The sequence below is a fragment of the Pseudorasbora parva genome, chromosome 20 (assembly GCF_024679245.1).
Source record: "Pseudorasbora parva isolate DD20220531a chromosome 20, ASM2467924v1, whole genome shotgun sequence".
Classification (NCBI taxonomy): Eukaryota; Metazoa; Chordata; class Actinopteri; order Cypriniformes; family Gobionidae; genus Pseudorasbora; species Pseudorasbora parva.
In genome coordinates, this window is record NC_090191.1 from 30,318,483 (window position 1) to 30,335,097 (window position 16,615).

Below are 16,615 nucleotides of genomic sequence, written 5' to 3' on the forward strand. Positions count from 1 at the left end.
ACCTCAAAGCATTTAAAAAAAAGACTCCCTAAATTACTTGTAATATATATATATATATGTTTTATATACATATATTTTATGTATTCAATTTTGTTATATATTTTGTATGTATTTTTGTAAGCACACTTACACCAACACCCCCCCCCCCACACACACACACGTTTTCATGGTTTTTCTTTTATCTTTCCACAGACATCATGAATTTTTTATATTGTACATTATACTGTATATTCAACCCATTCAAAAAAAATAATTTAGTCTGATTTATAAGATGTTTTTCTCATGTGGACCAGACTGTGTTGTGCCATCTTTGTGGGGATTCTCATTTTGTCCCCATAAGGGTTTACCAGAACCACACACATACACACACACATATTGCGTTTCCATGTTTTATGGGTACTTTCAATAGGCGTAATGGTTTTTATACTGTACAAACCGTATTGTCTATCTTCTTACACTGCCCCTGCCCCTAAACCTACCCATCACAGGAAATTCTGTATGATTTATGAGATGTTTTCCTCAAGGATTTCGGATATTGCCATCTTTGTGGGGACACTTTGTCCCTATAACCACACACACAAAGAGAGAGAGAGAGAGAGCGAGAGAGAGAGAGAGAGAGAGAGAGAGAGAGAGAGAGAGAGAGAGAGAGAGAGAGAGAGAGAGAGAGAGAGAGATGCTTGTTTAACAATATCAGTTTGTTATTTTTTAAAGAGATTTAATAAAGGTTTAAACAGGATTCCTGTCTATTTTTTCTGTACTAGAATTAAATGTGAAATCTTATATTAGTATTATTTTTATAGTATAATACATTATTTACAGCTAAGATTGTACAGTTTTACAGGGTAAACGGCTAAAAAAAATCACAGACCTGTTGTAGGTCATTGCAACATTAAATTATTTATAATTTGCTCTAAAATAGATATGGATGCTTATTGTTCGATATAAATAAATAAATATGATTTTAAAATCGATGATTTTTCTTCCATTTATGTTGTCCAATAGAGACACTAAGCACTTGCGCTCAACGAATGAGGGTCGTGTTTCTTCGCCTGTGCCAGGTGGGAGGGGCTAAAGGCGGAAGCGCCGTGCGTTGCTCTGAACTGGACAGTACGGCCCTGGTGCTCGCGCGCAACGACCAGAGAGCTGTCAACAGTAGTTATACAGTTCATAACTACTTGTAAGATTTACATGAATTAGCGAGTTAAAGACCAGGGGGCTTGTTTTACCAGGAATGGGAGCCAACAACAGCACGCGTCGCGTGTCTTTTGAATCGGATGAAAATGAGAACATAACGATAGTGAAGGGCATAAGGGTGAGTGACACATGTCTGTTCTCCTCCACCTGTCAAAAGCGCATCACGCATACTGACGCATGGTTTTAATTCACCTCTGCTGTGATTTAAATGCATGTGCAGGATCGAGATGAATGCATCTAACAGTCTTAACTTATCTAACTGGATAAACATTCTGTCCCTGACCGCCTGGACACTTACTCAGCTGACCTGGAAAACCGTGTTAAGCTGGAGTAACTTATAGGTTATGCAATTGATATTCAAGCCTACCTAAGAAGAATGATTTTAGCAGACACCTGTTACAGTTCAAGCATCACAATGTCAACCATAACAGCCCTGTGTACACCCCCCTCTCCCAATAACTCATATAGGTTAAACAATGTCACCCTTCACATATCTGTTTATGTCAGTTGATTGATACTATTACTACTATATGATTTGTTGAGTGTTTTTAAACCTGCAGCTTATTCATTTGCTTTTTAGAGACTTGTTTTGTGCAAATGTTTTTCAGTGTTTACTGTTTACATATAAATGAGAACTAACACCAGTGGTCTTCAGTCTATATAAAGAGATAAAGCAGGCAGAGTCTTGCTTAATAAACCTAGTCATATATAATATGACTACTATTTTTTTTAACTCATTATTATAATAACATGAAAATAATATTTTTATATAAAATAATAATAATCCCCTGTTTAAGTCCCTGAGAGAGAGAGCTCAACACACTGCAAGTGAAGAAAACATCTTTATCAGTTTGACAATGCTTGTGCTGCAAATACTCGCAGCCAAATACAGACACAAGCTGCAAATACACTCAGGGAAAAATGAGTACAATTTGTAGCTTTAGGGGTACAACAGTTTGTCACATTGGGCAGTACTCTTAAAAGGACATTTTTGTACCCTTTTCAGCAGTGCATGTTAGTATCTTAGAGTAGCAATATGCACCTTAAAGGCACAGTATGTAAGATTTTTGGATTAAAACATCCAATAACCACTAGAAAAATCTTATATATGTTGTTGATTTGTGTTTTGAAATGTTAATTAAAAGAAGAAACCTATTCAAACATACATAATACAAACACAAAACCAGTGCTTATACTCTACAGTAATCATTTAACCATCAGCCTGTGTTATGCTGTTTTTATTACAATTGCAATGTGTACATTTTTCTTTGCTGCAAATACACGAGCCAAGCTCTAACTGTTAGCTATCAGTATCATTCAACAACTGTTTCATTATGTTAACGTCACGAACGACAATTCAATTCGTTCATGAACTAGATCTCTTGTTCAGACTAAAAAGTATCTTGGTCAGTAAAGGGCGTATTCGTTCAATGTTAGTCACATGTTCTGTCATATCTCATACTCAAAACGCTATTGGCTTGATATTTTGTCATTCTTTGAGTATTTATTAGTAATACAGTGGAAATTAGCACGTTGGGTTTTTTACAATGTTTTACAATTTTACAACATATGTGTATCCCTAAAGTTTGTGCCCCCAAAATTTTCAGTTTGGGGCCACTGCACCCTGATAAGCGACCTCTAGCAGCAAAAAAACACATATTGTGGCTTTAAGGTACTACTATGAACCTTTTAGGGGTAAAAAAGTTCCAAAATGTCCTTTTAAGGGTACTGCCCTAGTAATTAGCATATACCACAAAAAAACCTTTTTCAAGAGGACCCCAACAAATGAGAAACCTGGTTGGGACATGCTTATTGTTCAATGTTTACTCGTCAGTGGTGTTGTCGATTATCTAAAATGATATTTTTTTGGTTTATTTTAACATCCTGATCATATGTGTGTGTTGTGAGTACATTTGCTGCTGCTAGGCTGAGCCTAGATTTCTAGGCTAGTATTTGGTTGGATTGTCAAACTGATGCTGTTTTCTTAATTTGCTGGTGTTTTTTCTATTTGCATCTGTTTTATTAAGTTGCAGCACATTACATTACATCATTTCATTTGTATATGTTTATTTCTATGTTTTAATACAACTAAACATTTATACATAAAAAAGATTTACCTTTAAATTACTAGATTTTATCAATAAATAATATAATTTAAGCAGATTCTTCATACTCCACTTCATAACTGTCCAACAATACATAGATCATCCAGCTCATATTGACATCAAACATGCTATTTCATGGCTTGTTGGCCTTACAGCTCTATATAGAGCAAATGAGTTATTCCGCTGTGTCCTAAAGTCACTTCTTGGTTTATCTCTTAAGTATGCATTCAGATACACATGTAGATATTGACATAATTTTTATTTATGTTTCACTCATTTCAAAGGGAAGAATCTTATTACTTTTTTATTACAACCCCATTACAAACTCCTTAAATCCAGTCAATTATTTTTGTGTATCCGTGGTTCAAGTGCAACAAGAGTCTTGGACCACTCCAATGAACACTCGAGGAAGAAAATGAGCAAGAATATTTTTAGGATTACAACACTGACATTTATTTTCCTCATTTCTGTTCTTCAGCTGTCAGAGAAGGTCATCGACCGCATGAGGGAACCCTCAGGCCCAGCGGGGCCCCAGGCACCCAGCAGAACCCCTCCTGCTTCTCCCCCTGTGGTTGATCCTCTGCCAGCACTGGTGCCAATATCTCCTCCATCTGACCCTGTTATTTCCCTTCCACCTCCTCCCTTGCCAGAGCGGGTAAAACTTCCTGAGCAAGTGACCACCCCTGCACCTCCTCCTCCTCCTCCCATAGAGGCAGCCTCTGTGGGTGTTGTATCAACCCCTGCAGGTGAGTCCATTTTTCCACCTGCTGCCGCTGATGAGCTTATTACAGCATCTCCACCTGTGGACATGATTGCCCCACCTCCCTCTTCCAAACCTAGACCCCCTCCTCCCCTTCCTGGTTCTGTTGCAACCTCTCCTGCTTTTGAGCTTTTCACACCTCCTCCCCCTGTAGAATCCATTCCTGCCCATCCTGTCACTAAAACTGCTGCTGAAGCTGTCTCTGCTCCACCTGTGGAAATAACCGCCCCCTCCCCTCCAGCTGAACATGACACTACCCCTGTCGCTTTTGCTGCTGAAACTATCCCGCTCCCTCCTCCGACCGTAGAAGAACCTGTGGCTTCACCACCACCTCCCCTCGGTGAGTTGGATTGTTTTTTAACGTAATGCTGACACACATACATGTGTTCATGTGGTTTGCTTGTAAAAAATAAAAAGGAATTACACCTTGAGGCATTTCACACATATTGCACAGTGCACTTCAGCGCCTGTCATTCATGAGCGTTAATGATACTCCTCGGGTAAATTGCATCTTTTAAGCACTTTGAATGTGTTGGTACGCCATTGTGAAGGGGTAATATTACACATCAAGTCATTCTGGGTAATTCAACAGAATTCAAACTTCTCTTAAACACATTTAGAGTATGTGGGTGGAGTGGAGCCACAGCAATTTTCCGTGAGTAAAGTGTTCTGGACTATAATAGCATGCATATAATACCATAATAGTCATTATTGTTTTACAGAATCATAAAATAGTTGATGGATTTTAATGTGGCAGGGACAGTGAGCAACTTTTTGTTAAAGGGATATTCACCCAAAAATCGAAATTCTGTCGTCATTTACTCACCCATATGTCATTCCAAACCCATAAGACTTCTGTTCCTATTTTTCCCCTTCTATTGAAAGTTAAAGGTCCCGTTATTCGCGTGTTTTCGAAGCTTTGATTATGTTTACAGTGTGCAATATAACATGAGTTCATGTTTCGCGTGTAAAAACACAGTATTTTTCACACAATTTACTTATCTGTACAGCGCTGTTTCCTCTGTCCTAAATACGGCCTGATGATTTCCTTGTTCTATGAAGTCCCTCCTTTAGAAATACGTAACGAGTTCTGATTGGGCCAGCGCTTCCCGTTTTGTGATTGGACAGCAGCTTAGCGCACTTTGCCCGGAAAGGTCCCGCCTCTTACCATGCAAGCGCTGAATGCGCGCTCTTCTCCACGTGGGAGAGCAACAAGACCACGCCCCCTATTTTGCGTGTACTTGTGGGCGGAGGGTTAGTCAACAAACGGTTCTAGTGACTTCATTCATGCCAGGAAGTGCAGGGGTGTAGTCCAAACCGGCCGTTCGCTGTAGGCTTTGAAAGGGAACTTCTGTTAAATAAAATATCTCGCTTGGCATTGAACTTTGAGCTTTATAATTTTACAGGTATTGTTTATGCTCTAACAGCATAATTTCACACTAACTAAGGTTTGAAAGATGGAATCACGAAGAACGGGACCTTTAAATACATCGTAAAGTTATCTGTTCATTATACAATGCTATCATGTATCTTCAGAAGACTTGTATAACACCGCACAATTTATATGGATTCTTTTTCTGATTAACTTTTTAAAGCAAGTTTTTGTTTAATGAATGTTCTGTTAAGGGACAGAAATCTCTCAGGTTTCATTAATAATGGGTTAATTTGTGTGTCAAAGATGAACGAAAGTCTTACAGGTTTGGAAGAACATCAGGGTGAGCAGTTGTTGGCTGAACTATGTTTAAATTATTTTTTTACTATTTCCATTTTCTTTTCCCCCCTGCAAAAACAAAGCACATCATCAGAAATGCATGCTTTCTGACTCCTGTATGTTTGCGATTTATTTGAAATACTACTCTATGTATTTAAAAAAAAAAATAGATTTATAGTATTACCTAAAAGTTTAGTTCTCTTTAAGCTAGTGAGTGAGCCTGGATCCTTCCATATTATGATTCATAGCTTGTGCCTGAGTGCTAATGAAACGATTAATTCTAACTTGTAATAGAGTTAATGAATCAATGCTGTAATTAGGGACTCCACTTAAGCCAGTTCGGCCTCCAAGGTACCCCGAGCAGCATGTCCTCCCAAAAGTGTGTCGATCCGATCGTATTTGCAACCGCTTTGCTTCTCATTAGCTAGTAAGACTTTGCTCATAGATCTTTCAATCAGAAGTTTAAATGCAGTTTTGAGCGATTATAACAGAGACGCCTATTAGTAACCCACAATTCTTTGACATTTTCACGTGAGAGTCACACGACTTTTGGCTAAACTATACATTTTTCCCAAATGATGCCCTTGTGGTTCTCAAAATCCATTCTTTGATGGCAAAATGTACACAATAACGGTTGGTATGCATCTTCTGTGACTTCTAGCCTGACGTGGTCATACTCAATTCTAGTCAGAATATGAGTCTGAAACTGCTCCATTGGGCTGTGATTATGGGGCGTGTTTCAACCGATCCAGGAAAGACATCAATTGGATAAACCTACAACCAATCAGAGCAACGAAGCGACGCATTGTCAAATGTCAACAGAGCTCTACTGCACTGTGTTGCCCATGGTGTTGCCAAGTCCACGTTTATTTTTCCGCGGGTTGTTTTCTATGTCCGCGGGTTGAAGCGACTATTATGTGATATATAGACCCATGAGTGCGAATTTTAGCAGGCAACATTGCCAAAATAACACACATTTTACCCCCCAAACACCATTTTTCCCCCGGAGAACCCCCCCGAGAAGCTATTGTTTAGGGCTAGTAGTTGGCGGCTTTTGTTGTAAAAACTTGGCAACCCTGTCTGCACGCGCGCTGAAATCAGGCTGGAATACACAATCTTTGGCGGTGTTGTAAAACAATAACATAATTTAATGATACACAGAGTACTTACCCAACATGATCATCATTTCTGAGAGAAATTGTGAAGGTGATGCATAAAGAAACAAGCTCTCCGTTTAGGATTCAAACAAATATAATCCAAGCCCCTTTGATGACGTGCATGATTACGTTACTGTTGACCATCTGTCCATCATCGTCTAAAGCCCGCCCTGATGGTTTCACTGGTCTGAACAGTTTCTGTTCGGGGATAATTACTCCTCTATGGAGCAAGGCCAGAACGAACTGCCCGACCTAAAAAATTGTGGGCGGGGCTGAGTTCGGCTGGCATCCAGGCTATGTGACTTCTGTAGCTTTGCTAAAATATCTAGGACTAAAAAACATTCTTGTTTATTGAAATGAAGCTTTTTTTTATAAGGCGGTAAATTTTTATAACTTTATAACGTGTTAAACATGTATATTTTTCTTACAAAAACCCATTGAGTCGCTTCAGAAGGGCTTTATTATCCCCCCTCCTTATAAGGTATGGATACACCTTATTTATTGGTCTTCAAATTTTGGGCTGCCATTCACTGTCATTATAATGCTTGGAAAAGTCAGGACATGTTTTAATAGAACTCTGATTTTATTTGTCTGAAAGAAGAATGTCATATACACGATGGCTTGAGGGTGAATAAATCATGAGGTAATTTTCATTTTGGGGTGAACTATCCCTTTAAAACCAAACTTCAGTGACAGAGTTTAAGTTTTTCCTGGCTAACGCGCTTCCCATAATGTTTACGAATTAGGTCATTAGGAGAGAAGGGGATCTTTTGTGGCTGTCTACACAATGAATGCAATCCTGTTGAATGCATTTTTGACTAAGTGGTGGAAAGTAGACAAGCTCAAAACGCTTTAGACTTCTTTTACACCTGTATTTAGCGTCTTCCAATTGTGATCGGATTGATGAGAGCCCTTTTTTATACCAGGTGTAAACAGGACCTGGAAGTCCCCATCAAGTACACAATTTAAGATGCTTGTATTTTGGTTTAGTCATTATCTCAGCAGCAGCAAAATGTTATTAAACATGTTGTGCATCTATAACGTCAACCCACAATGTAACCCTCTGTCAAACAGCATATCTTATCATCAGCTATACTTAAAAATGGACTTTAGAGTGCAGCTGGTCATTGGGTTTCCTCCATGTCTTGTCTTTTTCTGAGCTGTGAGCTTCTTTTCTCCCACCTTCACATAATTAAGCTCATCTAATATTGAAACAGTGGCTGTCAGCTCAAATACGTGTGTGAATTTCTGTGTGTGCCCTCACGGCCCATAATAGTAGTGTAACCTGCAGAGATGTGCAGTCTGTGGGCTGGAGCTGACACTATATGAACTGGCTCTACTTAAAGAGAAGCCCGCCTGCATCGCACATAACGAGACAGCTCCCTGTTAATGAGACACAGATCTGCTTAATGAGCTCTACCATGGAGGCTCACACACACTTTTTTTTTCCTCTCTATCCATCTATCTATAACTTCCTACATCTCAATCTGTCTCATGGTTTCTCTCTCCCACATGTTTGTATTTTTCTTGCTCGCTCATGCTTTCTTGGTATAATGATGACAGAAACACTTTTGAGATCAGCTATAAATATGTATTATTGGATTGTTAATGTAATACATGACAGTTTATAGTTGAGTGAATACCATAAACCAGTAGTTCTCATCACACCTTTGAAACTAGAATAAAATTATTAAACGTGATCATGTATTTTTACACACACACACATGCGCTCGCTGATCAGGCATAACATTATGACCACTGACAGGTGAAGTGAATAACACTGATTATCTCTTCATCACGGCACCTGTTAGTGTGTGGAAATATATTACACAGCAAGTGAACATTTCAACATGATGACTTGATAGATTGGGTCAGAGCATCTCCAAAACTGCAGCTCTTGTGAGGTGTTCCCGGTCTGCAGTGGTCAGCATCTACCAAGTTTTCCAAGGAAGGAACATTGGTGAACTGCGTCAGGGTCATGGGCGCCCAAGGCTCATTGATCCACGTGGGGAGCGAAGGCTGGCCCATGTAGTCCGATCAAACAGACAAACTACTGGAGCTCAAATTGCTTAAGAAGTTAATGCTGGTTCTGATAGAACGGTGTCAGAATACACATTGCATCAAAGTTTGTTGCGTAAAACATCTTTACCAGTCAGGGTGCCCATGCTGACCCCTGTCCACAGCTAAAAGCGCCAACAGTTGGCACGTGAGCATCAGAACTGGATCACAGAGCAATAGAAGAAGGTGGCCTGTAGGCTATAATAAGACTGTAATGTTGTAGTCTTTGAAAACAATTAAACAATTAACTTATTGTTATAGGCTTACATTATTTATTTTTATATTTTCCATTGCATACAGAATCAGAATGAGAAAAATGTGCTTTTAATCATTTAATCAAAAGCTTATTTAATTTTTAGAGAAAAATATATATATACTTAAAGCAATTTTAACCAAATTAGTGATTTGAAATACATTTTCACACTTATTTGTTCTGAATTGTAGCATAGTGGAGCTAAACCTGTTTGTCACAGGACAGATTGTGGTCTAAGTCATAGTTTTAGACAAAATGTATTGTTTCTGCATTTTGTAGGGCAGAATTTAGTTCTCCCCAAATTAAAAGTTTATTTTCCCTTTTCATTTATTTAACCTCATTTTGTCTCTGTCTTTTGTGAAATGAAAAGACAGTGAACAATTACCATACAAACGTATCTACATCTATTCAAAATGACCATACGGAAACGTTAAGCTTCAGCTAAACTTAATGCTGTGACATTTCCCGATGACTCACTTTATAAATTGTGTCTCTCTGTCACAGCTCTTCTTGCCTTAAGAGGCTCAGCTCATCTTCTGAGGTCAAAGGCTGTGACCTTAATGAGGGACATTGATTATGTGCACCCACGAGTGGAGGTATTAAGAGATGCTGTGGATGATCGAGTCCATCACTAAATCACGGCAGAGTTGCTGCGCGTGGTGATTAGACAGTGGTCAAGGTTGATCCTCCTACATGTTCTCAACGTACCATGAATATTCATACGCAGGGCCCACACACCGTTTTCCATTACTCTTTAATTACTTGCACACAAATCCTTCTTTGTCCCAGCCATACATAAACATACTTTTCTTTCTGTTACATATTAAGTAGCTCCTTGAGGATCGCCACCAAGTTCAGATAGGGAAGCATGTGACACGCCATAATCAAATGATCTTTTAGACTCATTTGCATGTCGTTTCATGAAAACATCCATGAAATCTGAGAAGATGGAAGGGAAGGACGAGAATAAGAAGCATCACCTTGTTTGATATTCTCAGGAGTCTCTTTATGTGAGTAGAAAGATGTTGAGGCTCGTTTAAGTTGGATCGTGAGGAATGTGTAATGGTTTAGATTAGCCCCGCCTCCCCCTCCTCTTCTCAGGTCTGGAGATTAATGAAACATCTTACGAGACACGCAATTTGTCTCTGTCTGTTATCTCTCTCCCGACTGCCCAGAAGCTACTTTTTAAAATTTCTGCAGAGAATGATGGAGGAAGTGAAAGAGAGAGAAATACGTAAAGATGATGAGTTTTTCATCTTTAAGTATTACTGTTCTCACTCAGGAGTGACACGGGCACCCAGTCGGTTAATGTCATTCTGAAGTTCTCTGTGACCTCCCGCGAAAAGCCCCAGAAGACTCAGATGGCGTTTTAACATACGATCTGGTTATCCGTTGAATCCACAGAACTCCTTTCTTTATCCTTTTTAAATATTAAAGCCCAGTTTAAATTAATGAATTATGGGAACCTAGAGCCTGAATAAATGTGTGATACTGAAGAAAAGTCTTAAGCCTGATGGAAAAGGAAAAAAAAAATTGAAAGAGTGTTAGGACTACATTTTTCTTTTCCGAGAAGCTGATAACAGGAGATCTCATTCACTACCCATGTGCAGGCATGTATTTGTGCATAAAATCTGTGTGATGGATGGCTGATACCATCAATGATTCGTGCTGCTTTCCTGATTAAATCAAAATTACGCTATTCCAGTTGCCTTATATAATAAATGTTTATAGTTTATTTTTTTATTATTACATATTTCATAATAATAAATAAATAGAATATGTATTGCTATTATAATAATTATACTTGTGTAATTTATTATATTTATAATATAATACGAATCTAACATACAAATATAATTAGATACATTTTTATTGATTTGTTTTATAGTCTTTAATGGAATTGTTACATGAAACGGTGTATACGGTGCTTAACAAATTTATTAGACCACCTGTCATAATAAAGAGAAGACAATAAAAATATTTTATGAATCTGTCAAAAACTTGTATTGTAATTCTTAAAGGTGATGTATGTAAGTTTTTGACTGTACTAAAGCATAAAAAACCTTAATATGTTTTGCAGATATTTTGAAAACATGCTGAGTTCACATACGAAAAACAATGCTACAGTTATTCTACTTTGAAATGTGCGTTCCGTGTGGGAATGTCCGTTTTTATTTTGGTCTGTGCGATAATGCATGTTGCCAGTTTACCCAATAGTATTTCAATACCACAAGTTGCCAGTTGGTGGAAAACACAAGCCAGCAAACAAACTTGGTCAGAGATTGCAGATTCTACCTGACCTAAAAAGCCTCGGAATCCATCAAAAAATCACTATGAACGGAAGCACATTATAACGCTGATAAATCAACTCATTAAAGCGGCACTATGTAATTTTCCGTCCGCTAGAGGGTGCCTATTCAAAACAAAGGCATACTTTGATGGTGGCAAGTTTGAGTGCAGAAATTTCACCTCACAGCCAGTGGAAAATAATCAGGATAGGACTCCGAAATCATTTTCATGGATGCAGTTATGTATGCTACTGTAGTGTGAAGCAGAGCAGGATTGAGTGTTAGCTGGAGCTGAGCAAGCCCACTGGTGCGATTGTTTGCGCAACACACCGATCACGACCCTTGGGACTTTTATTAAAACGGGACACAGTCGCCGGCGCCATTTCTGCTTTTCCGGTCATAAGTATGAGGTAACGCTGCTCTGTTTACCATATTAGATACGTTTAAGTGTGTTTAAAATGATTTTATGACGTTACTCTGTGCATTTGCTCAGACACTTGTTGCACACTGCTTAGAGTAAAGCTCTTCTGCAGAGTAAATCCGATAACCGAGGGTAAAGCAGAAATTACGCAATTGACAGGCGACTCCCTCAGACGTCCCGGCTCCTTGGTTAAAATAGAAATGTTCTAACAAGTTACAAATAGTTGGAAACATTTGGGATATTGTAAGAACGCAACTGAACTAAATATAACACTGGCCTGGTGGTTTTTGTTTATTGTACTGCAAAAATACTACATAGTACACTTTTAACTTACTGTGTTTAAGTCTCCTCTCTTTCATTGTCACTTGTGCTCATTTTTGTTGTATGTCCTCAAACTGGCAACCCACGAGAGCATCAAGTTTTAAGGGGGCGGGGAAAACTAGATTTTTTATTTAGACTACAGTACCCATCAAAGCTACTAGCTGTCAATCCTACATACTGCACCTTTAAATATTACAAAACGTAATATTTTGCATCCTGTGACCTTGATAACAACTGGCATTCTTGCTGGCATTGTTCTGTACGGTACTTTTCCACTGTAGTGGTTGACTTCTATTTGGTCCCAAAGACTTCCTTTTGATTAAACTTTTGTACGATCTATCTTTGAATCCACTAAATCCCAAATTTGTTCGATTGAAGTCCGGACTATGACTTGGCCGACTGTGACTAAAGAGCTTACACATGCTGGTGGACAGACATGGCAGCTGTAGCACAAACCAGCCTCCTGGTCATTTTTTACATATGCGCTTCAAACTGTAGAGGAAACGTTTGCAAATGAAGATGTAGCTTTTGTGTATGCTCGAATGATCCTTTGTGTAGTTGAAGGACTGTGGGTCAAAGAGTTTTCGAGTGGAAGGGAGACCGTTATATACAGTCTTGTTCAAAATAATAGCAGTACAATGTGACTAACCAGAATAATCAAGGTTTTTCGTATATTTTTTTATTGCTACGTGGCAAACAAGTTACCAGTAGGTTCAGTAGACTCTCAGAAAACAAATGAGACCCAGCATTCATGATATGCACGCTCTTAAGGCTGTGCAATTGGGCAATTAGTTGAATTAGTTGAAAGGGGTGTGTTCAAAAAAATAGCAGTGTGGCATTCAATCACTGAGGTCATCAATTTTGTGAAGAAACAGGTGTGAATCAGGTGACCCCTATTTAAGGATGAAGGCAACACTTGTTGAACATGCATTTGAAAGCTGAGGAAAATGGGTCGTTCAAGACATTGTTCAGAAGAACAGCGTACTTTGATTAAAAAGTTGATTAGAGAGGGGAAAACCTATAAAGAGGTGCAAAAAATGATAGGCTGTTCAGCTAAAATGATCTCCAATGCCTTAAAATGGAGAGCAAAACCAGAGAGACGTGGAAGAAAACGGAAGACAACCATCAAAATGGATAGAAGAATAACCAGAATGGCAAAGGCTCAGCCAATGATCACCTCCAGGATGATCAAAGACAGTCTGGAGTTACCTGTAAGTACTGTGACAGTTAGAAGACGTCTGTGTGAAGCTAATCTATTTTCAAGAATCCCCCGCAAAGTCCCTCTGTTAAAAAAAAGGCATGTGCAGAAGAGGTTACATTACAATTTGCCAAAGAACATATCAACTGGCCTAAAGAGAAATGGAGGAACATTTTGTGGACTGATGAGAGTAAAATTGTTCTTTTTGGGTCCAAGGGCCACAGGCAGTTTGTGAGACGACCCCCAAACTCTGAATTCAAGCCACAGTACACAGTGAAGACAGTGAAGCATGGAGGTGCAAGCATCATGATATGGGCATGTTTCTCCTACTATGGTGTTGGGCCTATTTATCGCATACCAGGGATCATGGATCAGTTTGCATATGTTAAAATACTTGAAGAGGTCATGTGTCCCTATGCTGAAGAGGACATGCCCTTGAAACGGTTGTTTCAACAAGACAATGACCCAAAACACACTAGTAAACGGGCAAAGTCTTGGTTCCAAACCAACAAAATTAATGTTATGGAGTGGCCAGCCCAATCTCCAGACCTTAAAGGGGGGGTGAAATGCTGTTTCATGTATACTGATCTTTTTACACTGTTAAAGACTTGGAATCCCATACTAAACATAGACAAAGTTTCAAAACTTAAGGTGGACGTTTGATGGGAGTATTTCTTTGTCAAAAATACTACTTCCGGTTAGTCATAAGTTTCGGCAAGTTTTTTGAGATCATGCGTCCCCATTGACGTTAGTGGGGGCGGAATTTCCTTGTATGGGCCTTACGGACAATTCTACCGGAAGCGCGTGAGAGAGAGCGAGGGAGAGAGCGAAAGCAACAGCCTGCGCGTGAGAGAGAGCGAGGGAGAGAGCGAAAGCAACAGCCTACGCCCATCAAAGCGGGGCTTGTAGGATGCTGGACAGGTGACAATTACACATAGCACATAACAATGTCACCAAAAAAGTGGGTTTTTGGTTGCCAGACCAAGACAGTCCTGCACAGATTCGCCAAAAACCCCGCGTTAAGGCAACAGTGGATGTAATTTGCTTTTCCGGATCAGCAACTGAGTTGCGCGAATGTTTATATCTGTTCGCTGTTTCATAAACAAGGCCCAGCTCGACGCCGAATTTTCCCAATCGCCTAATGCTGAAGGATGGAGCAGTCCCAACGTTAGAAGGGTGAGTGAGACTGCTTTTAGTCACCTTACTGTCTACACAAACCACACGTAAACACACAAACACACGTGCACAACTGCACTTCCCACATGTACACCTTCAAAGACAAAAATACGACGATATAATTCAAGTATAAATATGTAAATAACACAAGCCGCTAAGCATATTATATAGTTAGTGTATAACTTGTAACTTACCACATACAGACGTCCTGCTCTAGTCGTTTTTGCTGCTGCTCCTGTTCAACTGCAGCCTCTGGGTCTGATTCCGGATCATAGATGTATGGCTGTATCCGATTAAAAGCCATATTTTTATTTTGAATAAAGTTTTTTTCCGCTGTTAGGGATGCACTCGACTCAACACACAGCGCGCTGCTGCACACGTCATTATTTAGCTCCGCTCACACGACACGCCCCCACCCGCTCGGCTTTTTTCGGAAAGACTCGGAACAGCGCATCTTTCTTATATAATTATTAAAAAAATAAAAACTTTTCGGAGATATGCAGGATGCAATGCTACTCTATAGGTACTCAAGATTGACATGACACTGACTGAAACTGAGTGTTTCACCCCCCCTTTAATCCAATTGAGAACTTGTGGGGTGATATCAAAAATGCTGTTTCTGAAGCAAAACCAAGAAATGTGAATGAATTGTGGAATGTTGTTAAAGAATCATGGAGTGGAATAACAGCTGAGAGGTGCCACAAGTTGGTTGACTCCATGCCACACAGATGTCAAGCAGTTTTAAAAAACTGTGGTCATACAACTAAATAGTGTTGTCAAAAATATCGATATTTCGATATATATCGATACTGGAATATCTGAAACGATACGATTCTCAGTTTTTACAGTATCGAAATCAGCTGCGCTCTCCTCTCTGACCGTCAGCGAGTTGACACACACCGGCATATTCTCCCTCAGCCCGGTTAACCTCTGAGCACGGCGAAGCGGGCGAACGCGCGTTCTGCTGGACTTTTTCCTCATGACAGTGTGTTAGTGTTAGTGAGTGATCGGTCTGAATTTCGCGCGGGATTGCACATAAATTAATTCTACTAATCCCCGCAGATTTCGTGCTCCACATCTGAAGCGCACACACACATAGCCTACCGTAATAAAGCCGCCTCTGACATGATACAAGTGCAAACATTTGCTTCCTTTTCCAGCTTATTATTGGTCAAATACACTCAAAGAATTATCAGTGCACATCTGGAAGAGTATTAATGTAAGCACAGTCGCAAACAGTTCAGGAAGAACGAGTAACAGGAACAGTGTTTGGAATCCATGCGTCTGTTAGTCTTAAAGGGACCGCAGTCATTTGCTATTCAAACTACAAAAAGACACGATCAACTGCTCTTGACTGATCAACTTGTGTAACTTTAATAGTTTCATCTGTACGCTATTGAATTTTTTACAAAGAACATTATTCAATGTTGTTTTAAATGTAATTACTATGCATTTTTTTAATTCAGTTTCTTATCTGAATGTTAGACCTACCTGAAAAAATAAAGCAGTCTGTTTAATTTGTATCTTCTATTCTATTGTATTTATTTGTGCTATTGTTTGTAATCTGTTTATTTGTTCTTATTTTATTACTGTTTATTCGTCTTTTTTAATTCAATTTACCATTCGAAATCAAGCTTTCTTGTGCTGTGTGTAAGCTATTGCAACACAATTACCCCATTGTAAAAAATACATTGAGATAGCAAAAATTTGTGAGAAAATTTTAATAGTAATTGATCAATTGATCAATAATTGTTCAAATCAAAACGATGCCCAACCCTAAGGAACATGCTGGCCACATTAATTTTTAGTAATAAATAACAATGAATAATAACAAGTTCTGTTGTCATATTAAGCATCTTATCTTATTTATTTATTTTTTTACTGTGGTATCGATTTAGTATCGATATATCGATATTTTAGTCTAATATCGTATCGAAGTCATAATTTTGGTATCGTGACAACACTACAACTAA

General features: G+C 38.9%; 1 protein-coding gene across 6 annotated transcripts in view; it reads left to right on the plus strand.

The window, feature by feature from the left end:
• Positions 1 to 1,064: 1,064 nt before the first annotated feature.
• The window catches only part of chchd3a (coiled-coil-helix-coiled-coil-helix domain containing 3a), a 95,048-nt gene continuing 79,497 nt past the window's right edge, over positions 1,065 to 16,615 (plus strand). The window contains exons 1-3 of one of the 6 annotated variants that reach the window (XM_067427024.1): positions 1,066 to 1,312; positions 3,778 to 4,045; positions 4,214 to 4,399. In XM_067427024.1, the coding sequence (XP_067283125.1) occupies positions 1,232 to 1,312; positions 3,778 to 4,045; positions 4,214 to 4,399 (535 nt within the window). In that variant the 5' untranslated portion in view covers positions 1,066 to 1,231. Of the gene's footprint in view, positions 1,313 to 3,777; positions 4,400 to 16,615 lie in introns of all 6 variants that reach the window. The other 5 variants (XM_067427025.1, XM_067427023.1, XM_067427022.1 and 2 more) reach the window with 5 other exon arrangements.